The 23482-nt window shown below is 43.1% G+C and overlaps 1 protein-coding gene across 1 annotated transcript in view; it reads left to right on the forward strand.

The window, feature by feature from the left end:
- Positions 1 to 23482, forward strand: part of DGKQ (diacylglycerol kinase theta) — a 99719-nt gene that overhangs the window by 36686 nt on the left and 39551 nt on the right. Inside the window, exons 4-7 of the mRNA XM_064438008.1 lie at positions 3792 to 3877; positions 4608 to 4733; positions 12606 to 12759; positions 17315 to 17383. Coding sequence (XP_064294078.1) covers positions 3792 to 3877; positions 4608 to 4733; positions 12606 to 12759; positions 17315 to 17383 — 435 coding nt within the window. The remainder of the gene's footprint in view (positions 1 to 3791; positions 3878 to 4607; positions 4734 to 12605; positions 12760 to 17314; positions 17384 to 23482) is intronic.

Genomic DNA, 23482 nt, shown 5'->3' on the forward strand with positions numbered 1-23482 from the left:
TCTCGTCCTATCACTAGTAACTTGGGAGAAGAGACCAACACCCACTTCGCTACAACCTCCTTTCAGGTAGCTCTAGCAATAGGGTCTCCCCTCGGCCTCCTCATTCCAGACTAAACAACTCCAGCTCCCTCAGCCGCTCCTCATAAGACTTGTTCCCAGACCCTTCACCAGCTCCACTGCTCTTCTCTGGACTCACTCCAGCACAATGTCCTTCTTGTCCTGAGGGGCCCAAAACTGAACACAGTATTCAAGGTGTGGCCTCACTAGTGCCAGTTACAGGGGCACAATCGCTGCCCTGCTCCTGCTGGCCACACTATTCTTGATACAAGCCAGGATGCTGTTGGCCTTCTTGGCCGCCTGCTGGCTTGCGTTCATCCAGCTGTCAACCAACACCCCCAGGTCCTTCTCTGCTGGGCAGCTCTCCAGCCACTCTTCCCCAAGCCTGTAGTGTTGCCTGGGGTTGTTGTGACCCAAGTGCAGGACCTGGCATTTGACCTTGTTGAACCTCTTACAGCTGACCTTGGCCCATCAATCCAGCTTGTCCTGTAGTTAAAGGTTTCTAAATATTGCTTTCATATTCTTACTCTTTTAATTCTACTGTATTAGCATTGTACCTATTGCAAGGTAATATTTCTTTATTTAGACACTTCCATTTGAGTGTTCTTAAACAAGAAACACATGAAATCATATGTCATATTTAGGTGTTACAAATGCCTGGACGAGTGTTTTTCTGGTTCAGTGAAGGTTCTGAATTGTTCCTCTCACAGATTAAACCATTTTCTTTTGTGTGGTGTTACTTGTTTGCTATTCCTTTTTCTGAATACCAGTAAGTCTACAACTTGTTTCCCTGATACTTTTCCAAAATGTAGCTTAAAAAGGGCAGCTGAGGTTCATAAAATGCACAAGATTCTTCCTTTACTCTTCCAAAATGCTTTCAGAATTTATTTTAGAACTTAGCTGTTTTAAGCTGTAGCGCTCTTAATTCCAGATGGAGATGTTGAGCTTTCTTCCGTTTTTTTGCTTACCTCTAATGAGTTAGCTTAACAATACAAATCCATTGTTGGTTATGATGTTCCCTTCTGATATTGAAGTTTAAAGAACTTTTCCTGGAATCTTTGCCCTAATTAAGATAGAAAAGAGGGTTAAGATGAAGTTACCTTTTCTAAGGAAATGATTGACATCTTGAGATGTACTTTTAAAATAATCTAAATAAATTCTTTTGGACTCTTTGTATTTTACAAGAAAATTTATTTTCCTGTCTGAAAATTTGCAGTTTCCTTTCAAGTACTAAATGCTGTGGGTGCATGGTTGGACATCATTTTTTAGAAATGAACATGCATATATATTAACCCTGGTGAGATAAGTACATATTGGCAAAAAATTACAATATTTAGGCTCCAAATTCTGCTGACAGTTACTAATTGCTTTGAATAGCTATTTTTGCTGTAGAACTCACTGGTAACAGTTGAAACTGACTCTTGACGGTGAGAGTTGCTCTCCCTTTTCTTTCCAAGAAGGACTGGAAAGAAGAAAAGAGCAAAGAAAGTAACCCAAACATTTTTTTAGTGTTGGATCCTTAAAAAAAGTTTCTTATTAGGCATCAACCAAGAGCAGCAAATTTACTGGATAGGGAGGCAGTTAATATTTTAAAAGTAATTTTGCTGAGTTTATGTATCTGAAATTAACCAACTTGGGGTTTTGTCAGTTATAAAGGAATTCACAGCACTTTCATGACTGGCTGGTCATTCTGGTATGAGTTGAAGAATTGTGTCCATTATGGAAGGGCTGATAAGGATGAAACTTATTTTCGTAGGCTCTGTGATTTTGATTTGATCTTTACGTACTAAAAACTTCATCTTTCCTATCAGTGGGATAGCTATCTTACGGGTTTACCCACTGTGACACTCCCACCCTTCACATGCACACATTTTCTTATTAATTCTGAGTTGGGCTGGTGTTAGAAGCAGCAGATGTGAATTAAACCAAGGGAGAAAACCCCCTCTGTATTTGCTTTGGTGTGGTGGTAGATCATGGTCTTCTGCGGGGTTAGAATTAAGGCAGTGTTGGTGCTGATCACCTTTTCTAGAGGCCAGAGAGTGATTTCCAAACAAGGTATTATTCTCTGTGTAATCTAATACAGTTTTCAAGATACTTTCAGGTAGTGTGGCTAACGTGTAATTACTCTCTTCCAATCTTCAGGTTACAGTCTTCAGATTTTTGTGATGTGCTTAGAGCAATAACCAGTTTGAGCAGAATAGAAAAAAATATTTCCAGGATTTGATGCCTGCCTCTTAATTTCAATTACTTGATGAAAAATCGGATGCCTTCCCAGAGTACTTGTATACACAAGTCTTTAAAAAGCAGCTAGAGGAGGATCTTCTTCATCTATCTCTGTCTGTGAGGTCCATAGAGAGCTTTCTGAACTCTTGCAGTAATGAAGCTAGGTACTGGGATATTCTAGTTGTATTTTTCTTTTCATGATTGATCCTTTGCAGTGTAGCATTTCAGCTGTGGGTGGTGCTTTCTGTAGATTCTCTTTTCTTTTACGTCTGATACTTCAGGTCAGCTTTTTTAAGTAATAAAAACAAATTTGCCTAAAACTTCATAGGTTTCACTAAAACTTTTTCCAGCTGTAGTATCTAACAGGTATTTTGGAATACAATGTTAAGCTTACTGAGGAGAGTGCGCTGAAATAATGATTGTTTTCCTTTTCCTGACAATGAAATAGTGATTTACTGTATGCAGACATACATGCAGATATTCTCTGAGATTAACATACTAGTTTATTCTGGTCAGGTTTAAAATCTAATCCATTGGCTGTCATCTGGCAATAAAAAAAAAGTATTTATTTCCTGAGTATAACATGCTTTCTGGCTGTTGCAATCTTCCCAAGAATGATGTCTTCCAGTCATTTGGTATGTTCTGACATCAGCATGTGTCACATCACCTTGCAGACACAAGCGAGTCCATGCCCATGCAGGCGTGCCGTGTTGGATAGGTGGCTGATCTGACCTCTGCCGCATCTCCCGCAGGACTGTGGGCGAGACAGGGCTCCTGGCTGCAAGCCAGGGGGGTGCACTACTGTCTTATTGCTGTTTCGGCATCAGTCCCCCCTGCTTTGCTGTGTCTGGGGACTCTAACATGCCTCATCTCTTGTTTCCTTGTGCTTCTGACAGCTGCAGAAATGGAGAGAGGGGCTGTCCAGCAGAAAAGCATCTGCTGTTTTGAACCCCCTCATGAAGTGCCAGCTTGCTCTGCAGTAGGGTTTGGAAAAGGGTTTGTAAAGGGAACAAAGTATTGCTTCAGGAAGACATTTCTTTTACATTCAAGCCTTGGTGGTATTTGGATGCAGGAGGAGAACTTTCTGTTAATGCTTCTAACATTCAGCTTTTCTTGGATTTGATTAAATCATAGACTTCAGGCACGATTACACTGGAGTAGGCAGTGGTTCCTGTGAAACTGTGAGACTGAAGCTGTAGTAAGCCAAACAGTTGTTACAAATTTAACTTACTGTATTGGAGGAAATATCAGAAGTGCTTAAGTGCAAAATTAGCTCAGCCTTTCATTGTTCTTGCTGCATCAGTTTAACACAAAGGAAATGGAGCAAAACACAATGACGATAAACTTCTTTTATTGCCTGTCTTTGAAGGAAAAAGCATGGAGGAAAGAAAGTATGGTGCAGAAAGGTACTGGAGTAGTATTGGAGGGGATGGAGGGAGGGAGGGAGGGAGAAGCTGCAAAAACCCCAGGGTTTCCAGCCTAAAGAAGTTTTCTTGTTTTCATGCTTTTAGTTTGTGAGCTACATGTGCACACAGACTGTATCCTGTTTGCTTGCAGTGACTGCCGGCAGTGTCACCAGGATGGGCACCAGGACCACGTAAGTGCGGATGCCTCCGCAGCAGAAAGCGGTCACACATTTTTGGTGTGAAAACGTGGGCTAGGGGAGGGGGAGGAGTCTTGGCCTTTTCTTTTGCATCCTGTCAATTATCAAAGCACTTTCGTTGCTTATTGGCAAGCAAAGGAAACTTGTGGCTTCAGAATATATTGCAGGTAGCAATATAAATTTAAATTCTTACATGTTTGTGATGCTTATTGAGGCTGTGCTGAAAAGTCTGTACAATGTATACAATGTCCTAATTAAAAAGAAAAAAAAATATAAAGTCAAGCTCTCCTCTAAAAATTTGCATAGGAGAAGCTGGCACAGAATTCTTTTTTCTATGTTGAGCTGTTGGCTGCATTGCATCCCTGGCAAACATTATCCTGTTCCTCAGGCTTCCTGTAGTGTGCAAGACTGCCCAGCTTCTCACTGTAAAATACCTGCATAATAGTGACCTTTCAGGATATTTTTTGTCTTTTTTTTTTTTAAGAATATTGGTCTTGGTGGACTATGAAGAAAAAGCACTGTGATATTTTTTTAATAGTTTGATAAACTTCTTTTGGTGAAGTGTATGATTGTTCAGGTTGATATGTATATGGAGAAAATACTTAATGTCCTAGTCTGTGTTGCTGTTTCTTCAGAGCTGTTTGAATTGCTGATTTTTAAAGCTAGGTTGAAGGTGCTTCTGTGTCTGTTTTGTGTAACACTAAGGCATGATGTGTTCCCCCAGGATACTTATCACCACCACTGGAGGGAGGGAAACCTTTCTTCAAGTGCTCGTTGTGAAGTCTGCAAAAAAACCTGTGGGTCTTCTGAGGTGCTCTCTGGCATGAGATGTGAATGGTGTGGCATTCTGGTATGTTGTGCTGTTGCGTATATTTGTGGGAACCATATATATATATGTACACGCTTATTTAAACATTTCATATAAATATACTTTATATGCACTTTATAAATATACTTCCTTTGTACACTTTATATAAATATATATATAAGTTAGGTAGAAAATCTGATTTTTTAAATCCCCCCCCACTCATTAAAATAAGCAATTCTCATAATCATAGTTAAACTTTATGTAAAGCCAATGAAGTTTAAATTTAACAGGGACTAATCATTATAGTTTTCTGCTTAGAAGCCTGCAGTTACTTTTCCTGTGTGAAATGGGAATTCCTTTCAAATGACATGAATTTTGCAAGGAGAAAGACCATTTGTCATCGTTTAGCGGCAGCTCAGCCCCACGGAGTCGCTTGCTCACTCCCCACCGGTAGATGGGGGAGAGAATCAGAAGGGTAACGCTCGTGGGTTGGGATAAGAACAGTTTAATAATTAAAATTAAAAGAAACAACAGTAGAAATGCAATGTAAAGGAGAACAACGAGAGGCGCAAAGCCCCGGGGGGGGGGGGGAAGGGAGGGGAGAGGGGGAATGAACTGCCGAAACAAACCGCAGGCACCGCAGCCGCTCACCGCCCGCCGACCCGACGCCGCGCCGCCTCTGCGCTGCCACTGCCTCCCCTCCATATACCGGTCACGGTGTCACGTGGCATGGAATGAACCTGCCATTGGCCAGTCGGGGTCAGCCGCCCCCCACCATGGCCCTGCCCCTCCCAGCCCCCCCCGCCACGCGGCAGAGCGAGGGAAGCTGGAAAGGTAGTCGATGCCCACAGTGAGGAGAATTAACCCCTTCTCAGCCAAAACCAGCACATTCTCCACCCCTTATTCCATACCATTTACACCATGCCCAGGTCCCATATGATGCAATACAACCGTACCAACCACCACCCCTCCCCTTCCCATCCTTTAACATAATACACAGACATCATTCCCTTAGTTCATGGACCTTCCCTGCAAAATGTCCATTGAGTTCACCCAGTCCCATGACTCTGGGCTCCATCTGTTGTATCAGTCTTTCCGGGTGGGAGAGATGGTGTGTGGCGTTGGGTTGCTGCATACCGAGTCAGTCATCGTTCCATCACTGCTGCACGGCTTGTTTCATAGTTGATCTTCCATGGGTTGGGAGGCTTGTACTCTGATATCATTGGTACAACACAGAGGTGACACACAGTGTTATATAGCAGTTCACATTGTGCCATTCAGTTCATTGACTGTTTTCGCCCAAAATCAAATCCCCTTGAGGCACACATTGGACTTCTCCATCCTCCCGCATCACCCACCAAGTGCACCCAGGTCCTCGAGCAAAAGCAATCCCACAAATGGGTTTGCCTTTGCCGGAGGCAGGAAGAACCCAGACCGTTTTGCCCAGCATACTTTTTGTGTGCACTACAGGGACTCTATCCCCTTCCACAGTATGTAGGATTTCTGACTGGGCAGGGCCAGCTCGCCTGGCAGATCCCCTTGTGTTGACTACCCACGTGGCTTTTGCTAAATGTGTATCCCAGTGCTTGAATGTCCCACCCCCCATTGCTCTCAGTGTAGTTTTTAACAGTCCATTGTACCGTTCAATTTTCCCAGAGGCTGGTGCGTGATAGGGGATGTGATACACCCACACAATGCCGTGCTCTTTGGCCCAGGTGTCTATGAGGCTATTTCGGAAATGGGCCCCACTGTCTGACTCAGTTCTCTCTGGGGTGCCATGTCGCCACAGGACCTGGTTTTCGAGACCGAGGATAGTGTTCCGGGCAGTGGCGTGGGGGACAGGATATGTTTCCAGCCAGCCAGTCATTGTTTCTACCATTGTAAGCACATGGCGCTTGCCTTGGCGGGTCTGTGGGAGTGTGATATAGTCAATTTGCCAGGCCTCCCCATATTTATATTTCAGCCATCATTGCCCATACCACAGAGGCTTTACCCGCTTCGCTTGCTTGATTGCAGCGCATGTGTCACATTCGTGGATAATAACGTCCATGGTCAAGTCCACCCCTCGATCACGAGCCCACCTGTATGTTGCATCTCTCCCTTGATGGCCTGAGGTGTCATGGGCCCACCGAGCTAGAAATAGTTCACCCTTATGCTGCCAGTCCAGATCCACCTCAGCCACTTCAATCTTGGCAGCCTGATCCACCTGCTGGTTGTTTCGATGTTCTTCAGTGGCCCGACTCTTGGGGACGTGAGCATCCACATGATGTACCTTTACAGCCAGGTTCTCTACCCGGGCAGCAATATCTTGCCACAATGTGGCAGCCCAGATGGGTTTGCCTCTGCGCTGCCAGTTGCTTTGCTTCCACTGCTGTAACCAGCCCCACAGGGCATTTGCCACCATCCATTAGTATAGAGATAGAGCACTGGCCACTTTTCCCGTTCAGCAATGTCTAAGGCCAGCTGGGTGGCCTTTACCTCTGCAAACTGGCTCGATTCACCTTCTCCTTCAGCAGTTTCTGCTACTTGTCGTGTAGGACTCCATACAGCAGCTTTCCATCTCCGGTGCTCTCCCACAAGAAGGCAGGACCCATCAGTGAACAGGGCATATTGCTTCTCATCTTCTGGCAGTTTGTTATACAGTGGGGCTTCTTCAGCACGTGTCACCTCCTCCTCTGGTGATAATCCAAAATCTTTGCCTTCTGGCCAGCCCATAATCACTTTCAAGATTCCTGGGCGACTGGGGTTTCCTACTCGAGCCCGCTGGGTCATCAGTGCAACCCATTTACTCCACGTAGCATCAGTTGCATGGTGTGTAGAGGGGATGCTTCCTTTGAACATCCTGCCCAGCACTGGCAGTCGGGGTGCCAGGAGCAGCTGTGCCTCAGTACCAACCACTTCTGAAGCAGCTCGTACCCTTCATATGCTGCCAATATCTCTTTTTTCAGTTGGAGTATAGCGGGCTTCGGACCCTCTGTATCCCTGACTCCAAAACCCTTGGGGTCGACCCCGGGTCTCCCCATGTGCTTTCTGCCAGAGGCTCGAGGTAGGGCCATTCTCCCCGGCTGCGATGTAGAGCACATTCTTTACATCTTGTCCTGCCAGGGCTGGCCTAAGGGCTACTGCATGAACTATCTCCTGTTTAATCTGTCCAAAGGCTTGTCATTGCTCAGGCCCCCATTTGAAATCATTCTTCTTCCGGGTCACTTGATACAGAGGGCTTACGATCAGACACTAATTTGGAATATGCATTCTCCAAAAACCCACAACGCCCAAGAAAGCTTGTGTGTCCTTTTCGCTAGTTGGTGGAGACATGGCTGCTATTTTGTTGATCACATCCATTGGAATCTGACGACAACCATCTTGCCATTTGAATCCCAAGAACTGGATTTCTCGTGTGGGTCCCTTCACCTTACTTTGTTTTATGGCAAAACCAGCTTTCAGAAGGATTTGGACTATTTTCTCTCCTTTCTCAAAAACTTCTTCCGCTGTGTTCCCCCACACAATGATGTCATCAATGTATCAAAGGTGTTCTGGAGCTTCTCCCTGTTCCAGTACAGTCTGAATCACTCCATGGCAAATGGTAGGGCTGTGTTTCCACCCCTGGGGCAGTCGATTCCAGGTGTACTGGACGCCCCTCCATGTGAAAGCAAACTGTGGCCTGCACTCTGCTGCCAGAGGGATTGAGAATACATTAGCCATATCAGTTGTGGCATACCACCTGGCTGCCTTTGACTCCAGTTCGTATTGAAGTTCTAGCACGTCTGGCACAGCAGCACTCAATGGTGGAGTGACTTCATTCAGGCCACGATAGTCTACTGTTAGTCTCCACTCTCCATTAGACTTCCGCACTGGCCATATGGGACTGTTAAAGGGCGAGTGGGTCTTTCTGATGACTCCTTGGCTCTTCAGTTGGTGAATGAGTTTATGGATGGGGATCAGAGAGTCTCTGTTGGTGCGATATTGCCGCCGGTGCACTGTTGTGGTGGCGATTGGCACCTGTTGTTCTTCGACCTTCAGCAACCCCACAACAGAAGGGTCCTTCAAGAGACCGGGCAAGGTAGACAGCTGTTCAGCTTTCTTCGTCTCCAAGGCAGCTACACCAAAAGCCCACTTGTAACCTTTTGGGTCCTTGAAATACCCTCTCCTGAGGTAGTCTATGCCAAGGATGCACGGAGCCTCTGGGACAGTCACAATGGGGTGCTTCTGCCACTCATTCCCAGTTAGGCTCACTTCGGCCTCCAATACAGTTAGCTCTTGGGATCCCCCAGTTGCTCCAGCAATGCTAATGGGTTCTGCCCCTATATAGTTGATGGCATTAAGGTGCACTGTGCGCTGGTGTCCACTAAGGCTTTATACTCCTGTGGGTCGGACGTGCCAGGCCATCGGATCCACACAGTCCAGTAAGCCCGGTTATCCCTTTCCTTCACCTGGCTGGAGGCAGGGCCCCTCTAGTCCTGATCATGGCATTCGCAACTCACTTCCTGTAAATGTGAATCAGGAGTCTCTCTATTACACTTAGAAATAAAATCTGCGCTTCTACTCCTCTGTCTGGGGATTTGCTCGCTGGAAACTGGAGCAGCAGCTTTCCTGGAAGAGCCTCCCTGAGTGACTGTTCTTCCTTGCAGTTCATGTACTCGTGCCTGTAGAGTCAAAGTAGGCTTGCCATCTCACTTCATCATGTCCTCTCTGTGGTCACGCAGGTAGAACCATAGGGTGGCCCGTGGTGTGTATCCCCTTCTTTGAGCCAAAGGACGCTTATTCCTAACAGCTGAGACACTACTGTGTCAAGGTGGGGAGTAGGACAGATCTTCTTTGAGTTGCTGGACCTCTTGGGATAGTTTCTCCACAGCAGAGACAAGCGAGGAAGAGATATTTGTGTCATAATCCCGAAGTCTATCAATCACCTCTGCCACCGTTGGTGTCTCGTCATCTCTCCAGGACATTACTGCCGATGAGTTTCCATGCGAAGATGGTGCGCTCCGTACAAACTTCTGCCACATGGGTCGTGTGCAGTCAGCTTCATCTGGATCTTTGGATGACCATTGATCGTCCAGGTCACCATAAATCACCTCAAACACAGCTAATTCCCTTAGATACTGGATGCCTTTCTCCATGGTTGTCCATTTTCCTGGGCGATATGTAACATCTTTAAAGGGATACCTTTCCTTCACTCCGGACAGGAGTCGCCTCCAGAGGCTGAGGGCTTGTGGTTTTTTTTCCAATTGCTTTGTCAACACCCCCTTCCCCAGAAAGGGATCCCAGTTGTTTGGCTTCTTTTCCCTCTAGTTCCAGGCTACTGGCCCCATTATCCCAGCATCGGAGCAGCCAGTTGGCAATGTGCTCACCTGAACGAGGGCTATAATCTTTTCGCATATCTCGCAACTTGCTTAAGGACAGGGATCGGGTGGTCTCTATTTCATTTATTACTTCTCCCTCCTTTCCCCGCGATGGCCCTGGTTCTTCATCATCCCGTTCTAAACGAGTTGATGTTCACTTCCAATATTTTGTCTTGTGTATGGGGGCAACTGATACTGGTACGGGTTTATTTTCTGAGCTAGCTCCGGTACTTGTCGTGCGGGTTTGAGTGGCTGCAGTGCCTGTCCTCAGGGCTGGAGTGACCACAGTGCCAGTCACTTTGCATTTCAATCCAGAGACATTCTCTTCCCCCTGGGGGCATTGAATGCTGTTGAGCAGGGCTCGGTACGCATGGGCCAGACCCCAGCATGTTGCAGTTATCTGTGTCTCTCTGGAGTGCCCAGCGTAATAACATACTTTCTCCAAATATTCTACTAGTTTTTTAGGATTCTGCACTTGTTCGGGGGTGAAACTCCAAAACACTGGGGGTGCCCACTGCCCTAGGTATTTGCCCATGCTATCCCACATGCCCTGCCACTCGTAACTATCAAGCCTCGGGGCAGATTTCTGGGTGATATTCTTAAGTTGCTTAGTCAAAACCAAAACAACCTGCCCAAAAACTAACAATAAGTGCACCTTAACCACCCAAGGATGTTCAAGATACAAAAAGGTTGTTGTAACAAAGGCACAGACATCATAGAACAAAGTTGCAACGGTACTATTCTGTATTTCCTCCATATAAAATCTCTCAGAGGCGGAGGTATCATTGCTAATTGCCTCAACAAGGTGGTATCCGAAGTACAGTTAGGGTTTCAGCAAAAACCCCAAATACCAGATAAAGCTGAAAACGAGTGTTTGTGTAACAAATCTTGTAGGCAGAACGTTACTAATCACAGCAGAACACAGCAGACTCAACAAACCAACACCAATCTTTAACACCAACTACAAAAAGGACAACATGGTGCTGTGACCAGCAGCTGTTGTTATCTCCTACCCTTGAGCCCCACGTTGGGCGCCAAAAAGACTGTCGTGGTTTAGCGGCAGCTCAGCCCCACACAGCCGCTCACTCCCCCACCGGTAGATGGGAGAGAGAATCAGAAGGGTAACGCTCGTGGGTTGGGATAAGAACAGTTTAATAATTAAAATTAAAAGAAACAACAGTAGAAATGCAATGTAAAGGAGAACAACGAGAGGCGCAAAGCCCCGGGGGAGGGGAAGGGAGGGGAAGGGAGGGGAGAGGGGGAGGGGGAAATGAACCGCAGGCACCGCAGCCGCCCGCCAACCCGACGCCGCTCCGCTCCCGCGCTGCCACTGCCCCCCCTCCATATACTGGTCACGGTGTCACATGGTATGGAATGAACCTGCCATTGGCCAGTCGGGGTCAGCCGCCCCCGCCATGGCCCCGCCCCTCCCAGCCCCCCCCACCACGCGGCAGAGCGTGGCAAGCTGGAAAGGCAGCCGACCCCCCATAGTGAGGAGAATTAACCCCTTCTCAGCCAAAACCAGCACACCATTCTAATATGCTTATTCCTCTTTCAGAGTAGAATAGTTCTTAACCTGTGTGGCAGGGGTCTTTTTTTAAGTTGTCAACATTGGTTTCTCTGTTCTTCTGTTCACATGATGCACGTTTAATTCCTGTGCAACATGATGGTACTCTTCACTAATCCTTCTGAAAGCCACAGCTTTTCACACACTGATACACAGTCTGCTATGTAGATAACGATTGGTCCAACCACTTAATGGTACCTCTTACTGAAATATGATGAAAGTGCAAAGTAGCACCAGATGGGGTGGGAACTGAAAAGTATGTGTAATAAATCATTAATTTGTTACTTAATGCAAGATGAGGTACTCTAATAATAATTTAAAATCCAACTCTGATGTTATTCAGTATTTCGGGTGTATTTGAATAATTTAAATTTGTTGTAAATATTTGGGTTTTGCATTTTTAATACAAATTTGTATTTTCAATCTGATTTGTGATTTCTGAAGTGGAAGGGGCTGTCTTTGAGAACAGTCTAACATGCTATACAGCCACACTTGCAAAGGTACATGTATTCAGAAGTGGCAGAAGATCTCGCAGAAGTACAAAGGCAGAAACTAGCTAGTCATGTTTTGGAATAAAAGTCCAAACAGTGTTATCTGCAAGCAGGTAGCTGTGTAAGGGGATATTACTTTTTTCAAGCTATTCAGCATAACCTGCCTACCTTTCCCAGCTTCTCCAGTAAATATCATATAGAATGGAAGATGCAGGGTTTGAGACCAAAAATTTAAATTTCTATACATAGTTGTATAAAAACCCTTAGTTTTTAATAAAGCAGGTTTGTAGTTCTCGGTTTCTTCACATTTTAAGCCTTCCTGTTATTGGCTATATAAAAACTGAACGGACAAATTAAAATCTAGGGTGAAAAATGGGTCACTTATTTCATGAAAATGATTTACAAAAGGTTTATTTATGTCCTAGCTGAGTTTTGCAATTCCAGTACATATTTTGTTATAAACAAATGTGCTTTCTTTGTGTCTCACTAAGTTCTTAATTGATGCTTCTATTTATAGGCTCATGCCGCTTGCTACATAATTGTCACACCAGAATGTACTTTCGGAAGATTAAGGAATATGATTCTTCCTCCAAACTGTGTGCAGTTATTTTCTCGCAACTTCAGCAAATTGCATTGTTTTCGAATATCAGAAAATTTGCAAACAGAATCAGGTAAAAACTTTCAAAGTTGAATACAACTAATTGATGAGTATGGTTAACCTAGTGTAAATCACTGAAGCATACAATTGCTAATTTTCGCTGGCTTTTGTGGCAATACTATTAACTTCTTGCTATTTCTGGGACAGGATAGAGATTTTTACAGGCAAACTGTAAAATGCTGAAACTTCTCTTACTGGTGCAGGGCAATCTGAAAACTGTTCTTTAAATAGTATGCAGAAAGTAAAAACCTAAAATCCAAAAAGTTGCTTAGCAGATTAGTGTTGTCATTGCTACAAAAACTTGCTGATATACATGTTGGTTTTTATTTGGCATATCATGTATATAGAAATTTTTATTTGCCTCTTTGATGAAGCATATGCTCTTTTAAGATTTCTGTGCAGAAGGGAAATCATGCATTTAGCAGGGTAATGTTCTGCTGCCATCTAGAGTGTATGTTTGTTTAACAGCTTTTTAGGAATAAGAATTTTTTTAAGCCACTGAAGTATTTTCTAATTTATATTTTGATTATTATGTTCTTGTAAAGCCTTTCTTTTGGTACTTGACTACAATAGAAAAGTAAGTCAAAGGTAGGCAAAATATACACGTAACTTAAATATTTGCAGTTGCACTTTTCTCAACCTGAAGGGTTGTTCTTGGACTTTCTGTTCTGAACGTGTAGGTTTGGTTTGGGTGAAGGCAGTTGGTCACTAGCAGGGGACACACATTCTCATGTGCAGAAGCTATAGCTGGAGTCCTGCTACTGTACAAACTGCATGACTCCAAGTCTACATAACCTAGATATGCTGAAGTGACCTGTAAAAGTGTGGAGGGGGAGAGGAGGAGTTATGTTGCTTTTGTTGGTTGGCACATTTTTTTAGTGAGCTACTTTTCTTTTTAATGATTTTGCTTGTTGGTGGGGGAGGGTGAAGCACAGACATACTTGAAAGTCATGGAGTTTTTCATGCTTCCAACATAAGAAATAACAGAAATAAACAATCTGGATGAGCTTGATTTTGCTGGATGACTCATTTTGAATCTTGATTCAGTCTGTTATTAGGTATTCTACAAGTGTCCCAAAGGCTTAATTGAGGATAAAGTTGTGTTGTTATTATTGACAGAGGTTAATCACAAACCTTTTAAATAGCCTCTTCAGTGTGACTTTTCTGATGTTAACTAGGTTTGTCTTTTAAACTGTGGTGTGTTCTTTTAATATGTCAGGCTTAAACTTTTTCCTTTTTTAATTTTTAAATCAACTCTAAGTAAAAATCGAACACCGGGCACCTTCAGTGAAAGAGTCCCAGGTTATAGCTGCACCTTCTAGTCTCTTCCTTCATTATTTTACAAGGTAGAAGAGAATGTTCTCCATTTCAGGAGTTAAGCTATGTGCTAAGTGTATGAGTTCGTGTTACTCATATTCAAGTTTTTTTGAAGTAATGTTTTTTGCTTTCCTTTAATTAAAATGCATGTCTTGTACTTCGATAGAATGCAGCACAGATCAGTCATTAGCTGGTGGTCAGAAACAGGCACATGGGGAAGGGGAAATACTCAGTAACTTAATTTGGACTATTTCCAGTGCTTTATTGTGATATGAAAAAACCTAAAAGAAAACCCACCACATTTGGAAAGCCAGAATGTGTTTTTCTAGTCCTCAACCTGCATATACCTAGAAAAAATATAGCAACACCCTGAAAAATCTCTTTCTAACACCAGATCACTTTTCTGTCAGTCTGTGAGAATTTCTGCTCCTCGGGCTCAGCTCCCTGTCGCGCGGTGAGCAGTGGCCTCCCAGGTTGGAGGGGCTGCTGACACCCAGGGGGGCAGGGGTCGAGCTGTGGGGACACTCTCCTTTTGGCCAGCTGCGGGTCCCAGGTGTACCTCTGAACTTGATGGCTGTCCCAGCACTTGACATCTTCCTTTTTTCATGGTCAGTGAACCATAGTTGTGGCTCCGCACAAGGCATGGAGAATAATATTTGTGGTCCAGTACCTGCCTTGCAGTCTGCTGTGCATAAGGCATTCTGTTCTGTTTTTCCTTAGCTGATGACGGTATGTGACACTTGTTTTAGCGGCTAGGTCCCTGATGATCAGGTACAAGTGTGATGCCTTCACATGTGGCTCCTTGTTCACATCCTGTTGAGGCTTGCTTTAAGAGTTGTGGTGGAGTTTCATTGCTCTCAGTCATCTGCTGGAGATCAGCTGTCTGCAGGTCCCTGCCAAAGGCACTGAATACCATTGCTATGCAAGTCTTCCCCTCTGTCCAGATTCTTCCTTAAAGGCAGAGCTGGGAATTGCCTTAAACTAATTCTCACATAATCCTGCATTGAGGGAGGGCAGTGCACTGGTCTGGTAGTCCTTATTACCCACATCTGCAGAAGAGACCTTTCTTTCAAAGACCTTTTCTTTCAAAAACCCTTTAGCTCCTGACATGTGTGGAAAGTTACCAAGATGTGTCACGAGTCCAGCAGCTCCTTGATGCTCCACAGGACATGTTTGAAGCTCCTCGGACCACAGAGCCTAGGACAGCTGCCCTGGGAGTTGCTGCCACTTTTCCAGGGGAGGTGTAGGCTCCAGGTGGCTGTGTCTTTAAAGATTGCATGCATGTTAGGGAAGCTTTTGGGAAGCAAGGAGCATTTCAGCTTTGTTGGAGGATAATTAGAACTCCTGTTTGCACTTCTGTGGGACGCTTGTTCAGAAGTCCTCACACTGCAGCATGCACAGAGGGTGCTCTTCTGTTGCCACAGCTAACAAAGAGCATTGCTCAGAAGATTGTGAAAAGACCGGTCTGCGGTACCAAAGAAGTGTTGGCAGTCACCTGAATGAGTTAACTGCTGCAGGCACAGCTCTTCCCAGGCTGATGGTTGGGCAGTGCCAGATGACTTGGCCAGGCAGAGAATGAGCCTGTCATTGGTGACCTACTGGGGAGCGTTTGTCCGGACTAGCTTTTGCCACTGAGTTAATGCTAAGCTTCATGGCCAACATTCAGTGAGCACCTCTGTGCTGAAAGTGGCTTTTCAAAACTCTTGGGCTACCAGGGGAAGCAATGGTAGAGCAGTTATCTCCCTTCCTCCAACTGACTCCTGTTTTAGCGTATTTCAAAAGTAGTAATTGAACTTCATTGGAATAGTTTCAAGATGCTGCCACTGTAGATTTCCCTACTATCCAGACTGAGGGAGAAAGAGTAAAAAAAGAAAGATGTCAGCTTCTTCCCATCTAAACTTAGAAAAAGGGAAGGTTTGGGAGCAATAAGGAATTCTTTCATATTGTTGTATTTGCTTATTCTTTTTTTAATTTTATTTTGGCTGAAGTGAAATTAGAGGTGGCATTCAGCTTCCATTCATTTCAGGGTGTTTCAAGAACATACTGTCTAAATTTCTCTCCAGTTTGAAACTTAATCTGTTTGTCTGTCAACTCTAACAGGGAAAGTATTTCAACACTCTCTTATATTTTAAAAACCCCAACCCAGAAACATTACTGTTGGTCTTTCTTGTATTCAGTTGAAGCATTACCCAAATATTCCGTAAGTTACCTGGTCTCCCGGTTAGGACTCCTGCTCAGTACCCTTCTTGACGTGCTGTGATTCTGCTGCTTGGAAGATTTTCCTGTGTTAAGATTCTGACTTCTCTAGTACCTCTTTTGCTCTGCAGATCTATCTTTACTGATTTTATTTTTCTCTCTCTTCTTTTGTGGTTTGATTTCCTGCTTTCTCCCTCAACTGCAAGGAATAGTTTTTATATAAGTGTTGCCTGGCTTATAGCTTTTGGGGGCTTTGTCTGCATCCTGATCAAAACTGACTGGGAATTTCAGTGGGTGGGAGTATGAATACCATTACACGATTAGTTGCACACTACTACTACTACCCCTAGAGAAGAAAAATTTATTCTGTTCTGATTTGCAACAGTCTTGTATGGACCTGAGTGTCAGGAATGAGAATGCAGTCAGGGCGTTATCGTCACAGAAACAAATGTGAATGTTAGTAGCTTTTATTTTAATCTTTTCTAAGTACTTTATGCATGATTTTAGAGGCTGTGTTATTATCCAATATGTTAGCTACTAGCTTTCAGTGATAGCGATGAACTGCTGTGAAAGAGCTCTTCTGGAGTGCAGTAATTTCATTCTCTTTGGGTGTCAGCAAACCTGTTCTTCTGTTATGGAAGTTATTTACATAATGCCCATAATTCTGACTGGAAAGCTGTTACTGCTATTTCTGGACTGATTTGGTGATTTAAAACTTAATGGAAACCATATATACTTTGGTCATAGGCAAACATGGCACCTTGAGAGAGGGATGAAATGCAGTAGTTGCAATATTAAAGCTAACAGCAGAAGGACTTCAGGTATGCTTTCACTGTAATCACATGTCAATTCAGGTCTTTTTTTTAAATGCTGTTTTTGTAGCATGGGTAATTATCATAAAATAGGCAGAAGAAGAAAGTGTGCTTTTCTGACTGGATTCTTTTGTGTTAGCTTCTTTGATGGACACCATCCTTAAATGACAAACAATTCCTCTCCCCTCCCCCCACCCAGTTCAAATTAACAAAAACGCTTTCTTAAAATGTCTGTTTTCACAGATGAAGATGATGACGTTGATGGGTCAACCCAGGGATCAGCAAAAGATGTCCAAATTTCAACAGATTCAAGTAAGCAGAATTTTAGTAAGTGGTGAATAGTTACCCATTCCAGTCTTTATTCATATAATCTTGACTTGCATTGCCTTATGAAAAAATATTAAATGGCTATTTTTCTAATGCTAGGTATCAATTTGAGGCCCAAAGTTTTGGTCCAACACATTTATCCAGGGTATTACAGATATCTCATCACTACTTTCCACTAGTAGATTGGCATAAGTGACAATCTGTTTATTACCCTGACAAACAGATCATTTCTCTCAACTCGGAAGAAAGCGTGGTGTTAACAATCCATAGATAAGCAACCAGTCTAAAGGGCAGACAGCATGTCTCTTCAAAGCCTTCTAGTTTTAAAGTAGCTGGATCCAAATCTTACTGAAGACACCAGGTGAATTTTTTTTCTTGGGCACATTGCAGTAAAAGTGTATGTATTCCTGTGCATCAGGATTGAGCCAGGCTGGTTGCTTCTTAAGCAGTTAAATTCTTACACATGTGGAGTTTTCTGTGGTTGGTATTAGCCAAACTCTTACCACTTCAGAAGATGAAGCCACCCACAATTTAAGGGCATCCCACCCCTTATATCCATATTAGTCACATGGTACTTGCTACCTAATGTAGCTGCATGGATTGCTGTAAAACTGAAATTTCAATGAACAAATATGATTTTTTTCCTTTTTTTTTTTTAGCCTGAAGGCCTTACAAAATTAATAGGATAATTGTGCAAACGCTGCTTGAATTTTTTTTTTTAAATCCAGCTCAGTATATAATTAACTCAGTAATGGAAGTGATCTCAGGCATGCTCTTACTTCACTTCTTGAAGTTTGAAGTTGCTGTCTCTTAATGACAGTAATTTATGATCCACCACCATGTTCCCTTTTATTATGGGACCAGACTCTGACTAATTGCAATTTATCTAAGGAACTTTCACATTTTCCAGTGCTTTAAGTCATGTAAGTCGTTGATTATCAGGACTTTCATACTTCACTGACTAAGGCTATTTCCCTTACTCATGACTGTTCAAGAGTGCAAACTACGTATGCAGATATTTCAACTGGATTGGTTAAAAGTACTAGTATAGGATGGTTCAGCTCTAGACAACCTTTTCAAAAGCAGGAAAAAGATGTGAAAATTGGGGGCAGGATACAAACTTCAGTATGTCTTTTGTTCATATACAGTGTCCATCTGTGGACTGGAGAAGCAACAGTAGATGGTACATTTTCAAGGCTCATGTAAAGAATTGTTACTTGTGTTTTAAATAGAAGAGTAGCATTAAAACAAATTGCTTCCTCTTAATACATTTTCACAAAACAGAAGTCAGTGTAGACCCCAGTATCTTTGCTATGATTTAGAAAGCTTCATAGGTAGAGAGTGATTCTAATGTCTCTTGAAAAACAAAGCATTCACCAAAACAAAACAAAAAAGAAAACAAGAAAAATATTTGAAAGTTTTAGTTTAATGATATTAGGTGTCTCCAAATCTGGAACCCCTGAAGAGGTGAAGCTGCTTACAGCATCCTGTCCCTCTGTGGCTGAGCAGGGTGAAGCTCTGTTAGTGGGAACGTGTGTGTGTATACGTACACATATTCTGATACATATGTATGTATATACATGCATGCATGTGTGGCTGTGGGCAGATATGTGTGCATACATATATGCACACGCATGCCCTCCCTGCCTAGGTCTCTTGGTGGACCCCCAGCCCCCATGGTCAGCTGTCACTGGTTGTTGGCACCATGGACACACTGGTCACAGTAACCTTCAGTCCTTCACTTGCTGCACTCAGGAACCCATATGCATACATGGAAACCACATCAACAAAAAGAGTTAGAAATAGTATATAATGAGAAGACGGGACAGACTGTTATGATCAGGTGCAGGGCATGGCCAGGCAGGGGCACCACCAGCAACCTCTCAACATGTGACCAGCTTCTTTTATCTCCTTATCCCTCGATTTTCCCATGCTTGTTCCTCCCCAAACCATCTTGATCCCTCCCTTTTTCTGCCCTTGGTTCCGCCCTTAACAGCTCTTTACAGTCCCAGAACGCTCTTCCTGTGTGTGTCATAGAGCCCTGTATCCTGAGTGTCCTCCTCAGTTAGTGAAGTGACCCACAGAGCTTCTCCTTGCGGACTTACCTGGTGGGTGCTACCCCCAGCCCATGGGGCTGATGCCCTTGCATCAGGGCAGGGCATGGCTTCGCTGGTAACTTCTCTGGCAAAGTTGCTGGGTTCACCGGCCAGCCATTGTGCTTTTGTGCCTCTCTGTGTGGGGAGTCATAACCTATCAAATTAAACATGACAGAGGCACAGTTATAGCATGCTGGACCTCTTCCTCCCATCTTTAGATAATGTAATTTGTGTAATATGGGTCAAGAGTGACCTGCTCATTAGCTTCTGTGTGTTGACTCAGTACATCTGCCACATCTTTTGGGATGTTACCATGCTCTCCCTCAGGAGTGTCTGAAATAAATGCTGTTCCAAAATACTGTAGCTTTTTGTAATTCCAGAACTCCACGTTTTACAGATGCATATTTTTAAAACCGGTGAAAACAAGTCAGAACAAATTTAATAGTATTGACTTGTAAAGATCCTTTTCCATAGGAAAGAAACCAATAGGAAAGGATTCGAAGTCTGTAGATTAATACTGGAAGAAAATTTGAATTAGTGGTCAGCATTCCGTTTTGTTTCTTAGCTATTGTAGTAGGCTTGTTGAGTGAAGCGTAATGTTAGAAGATTTAAGTCTTAATTTTGGGAGCTTAAATATGTCAACAATGAAACTTAGCATACCAAGATACTGAAGCCAAAAGCATAAAATTACCATAAAAACAATCCAACACTTTCTGAGATGATAGATTTAACAGACCTACAAAGCAGGTTTGGAAAAGGACTATAAACCGTTGTGCCTGAGAACATGAGCCAGCTTCTAAAGACTTGTCTGCACAGTGAACAATTAACTTGGGGAGAACTGAATGTTACAGGGATAGTAGGATAAACATCATGTGGATGCTCTCATTAGTGGTTGTAGTGTCTGGGGAGCAAGTTGAGCCCCAAAGTCCATTTTCGTACTAAAATAATTCTCAGTAATTCTGGGAATATATAACCTGTAAAACTGCTCTGCATTGACAGACCTCAGATAGTTGGGGGTGTGTAGCTGTACGCTTCTACGGGAGAACTTATCTTGGGCCGCATATCTCCGGGACACAGGGCTCTACCCACCCTGGGGACAGTGATGCACAGACATCAATATGATGGATACAAAATGTCCGTTTATTTAGCTGCGTCACACGCTTATATAGCTCTTGCGCTTCCTGTTCCTGCCATTCCTATGGGGAGGAGTCTATCTTTCCGTCACATCCCGTAATCTTCCGGTCGCCGATCCCTGTCTATTCCCCTACAGGGGTGGAGGTAAAGAAGGGGATTGAAAGTGCTCCTTAGGGGCGCCTCTGAGGGGTGTGCATTGTCTGTCCTTTCTGAGATGCAATGTTGAACTAGGTTTTGACCAGCACAGATTATTCCTGTTTTCCTGGACACAGAATTCATTGGTCTCAGCTGGGCTGCAACCACAGATGTACTCTGTCAAGCTTGAGAAGTCAAAGGCAAACTTCTGAAAATCATTCCTATTATTTCATGGTAATATGAAGACTTAACAGAGGGGAAAAAAGTTGGTTCGTTGTATATATGCAGCAAATGAATCATAGAGAAGCCATCTTAGTAATTCTGAAATTAAAAATGAGCTCTTAAGAGCTTTTACTTGTGTGTCAATCTGCAGGCATCTGGGAACATGAAGAGACATTAGATTCTGCCCTAATTGCTTGCCAGGAATCAATAAAAGCTCAGTACTTGACTACTCTATAGTGAGCCCTAGGCAGCTTTTATTTATTTTAAAGCTTATCCGTCATAGATAGTGACTGAGGGATGTTGCTCCTCCATTTGCTCAGTTTCTTTCCTCACAAAAGCTTCTGCTCAATGGTACTTCAGAAGACACTCATTTACAAGTTGGATTACTGTACCTGGTGTCGTGCTGAAAAAGTTTCTTCCCCCAAGACAGTTTGCTTCGCCTCCATTTGAAGATACTTAAAAAAAGAGGATTATGCTCAACTGTATTGAATTAACTAGCGGCATAATGCTGGAAGATGTGTATTTCCTTTTCATGGCTGAATTGCCTGTAACTACTGGGAAAAGAAAAATGAGCATTCTGAAAAATTACATGTTGCTTTTCTTTTGCTTCAGTTCCCCCATTGTGAACATCTTCCCTTCCTCTCCTTCCCTCGACTCTCTTTATCTGTGTTTTATGACACTTGATATTGCCCACTATTGTTCCTACTTCTCACCAAGTTGTATTTTGTGTTCTTCCCCTACTTATCTCTCCCAGTTACTCTCCTTTCCCAAGCACATAATTTACTTCCCAGTGTTGCTGCCCTTTTGTCTTGATTACCTTTCAGTCTGCCTGTCCCTTTCTTGTTTCCTGAATCCCTTCCACCCTCCCTCATCCTTGATGCTTCAACCAGTTGGTAGTCAAAACATTGGTTGCTCTAGATGTCTCTTTCAGGGAAAGCAAGCACTTCTTCTTAACTACTTCCTGAAAATGCAAAGAGGTTTCATGGAAAAATCTCATTAAAAGAAACTTTGAAAAAATCTTCTTCTAGTTCTGTAGCATCATTGCCAGAAGGCTATGAAGAAATATTTGCAAATGTTATTAGCTATTCCTATTAAGAGCGAAGGGCATGACCTGGGAGTCTCTCTGCCCCCTGAACGTCTCTCAGTACCCACTGTTGGCATATAATGTTCTTGTATTAGATAGACCCAAGTCATTGGCTTAGTGCTTGCTTATGATTGTGAATGGTAATACTGAAATAAAACAAAACTTGCCAGTTCACACTGTTGTAGTTTGGAGTAGCAGTGGCTAGAGAAGGAGAGCAGAAAGCATGTGGATAGCATAGGGTTTTTTGAGAAGAATGGTACTTGGTAAGCAGTGTTGCTAGCATCTGGCATCTTAAGAGTAAAGCCCACCAGTATGTTTGGTGTAGGCTTCTAGCTTTCTTCAGTGGCAAAAACATTCAGGACTACATTATTTTCCTATCTCTGCCACAAGCTGAACATAAGTCTTTTCAGAATCTATGTCCTGTCTATGGGGATTTAGAAGTCAAAGGGCATGAACTTTGGACTCACCAAATGCTGTTTATCCCTTTCCCAGGAAAACTTGGTATCTTAGCTCACAAAGTCAAATACCGTAGTTTGGTAAATTATGCCTGGAGCTGATGTTTTTGTAGTTGTTTTCCTCTTGAAAAGCATAAGCATAAAGAGCAGGGTTTTTTCAGCTCAGTATCCCATGATAAGAAGAAAAGTAATGTGTTTTTCAGGAGAAAGTCCTGATACTGTGTACCCTGATCCAATAGAAAAAGATAAAAGACATTTGGCAGTGAAGCATCAATATTGTAAAACAGGCAGTAGCTCCTTTAAATACTAAAATTTGTTATGTGCATCTGTTGCATATTAGCAAGACTTCTTTATACTTAGTGGTATGTAGACTTCATCTATAATTGGATCATTTTCTAATATTTAAAAACTGGAACAGGAGGGATAAAGAGCTTTATCTAACTTAAAAAGTGTTTATAGTTGAGCTTCTTTCCAAGGCTGGTTAGACAAGGAGACTGGTGTAAGACACCCCTTCACTTTCATGTTGCAGATGTATGCTTGAATTAGTTGGGAAATGTTTTTCTGGATGACTAGTTGTGGGCAAATAAGTAGCTGTTTCTTCTTTTGTTAATGTGTCCCCAGAAGCTCATGTGCAAGAAAGCCATCTTTCATCAGGTTGCAGTAAAACTGACCTCTGTGAGTAGGGCAGTGACAAAGTTAAACATGATTTTTTCATTGATAAATTAAGCTTGTTTTGTATGATGGATAACCAGATTACCTTAAGGAAAGCAGGACTGACCGTGCTGTTTATTTAGCTTAGGACATTACTACTGGTCTGTAGATCTAAACTCCTCCTTGCAAACCAGTTTATTTTAAGACTCAGGCCAATTTTTTGCAACATTTGTCTAAGGAAGTGGAGACCTCAAAAAAAATTTCCAGTTGAAATTGCTGGGGATTCTCTTGGGCCAGCTAGTATCTA

Source organism: Phalacrocorax carbo, chromosome Z (genome assembly GCF_963921805.1).
Source record: "Phalacrocorax carbo chromosome Z, bPhaCar2.1, whole genome shotgun sequence".
Lineage (NCBI taxonomy): Eukaryota > Metazoa > Chordata > Aves > Suliformes > Phalacrocoracidae > Phalacrocorax > Phalacrocorax carbo.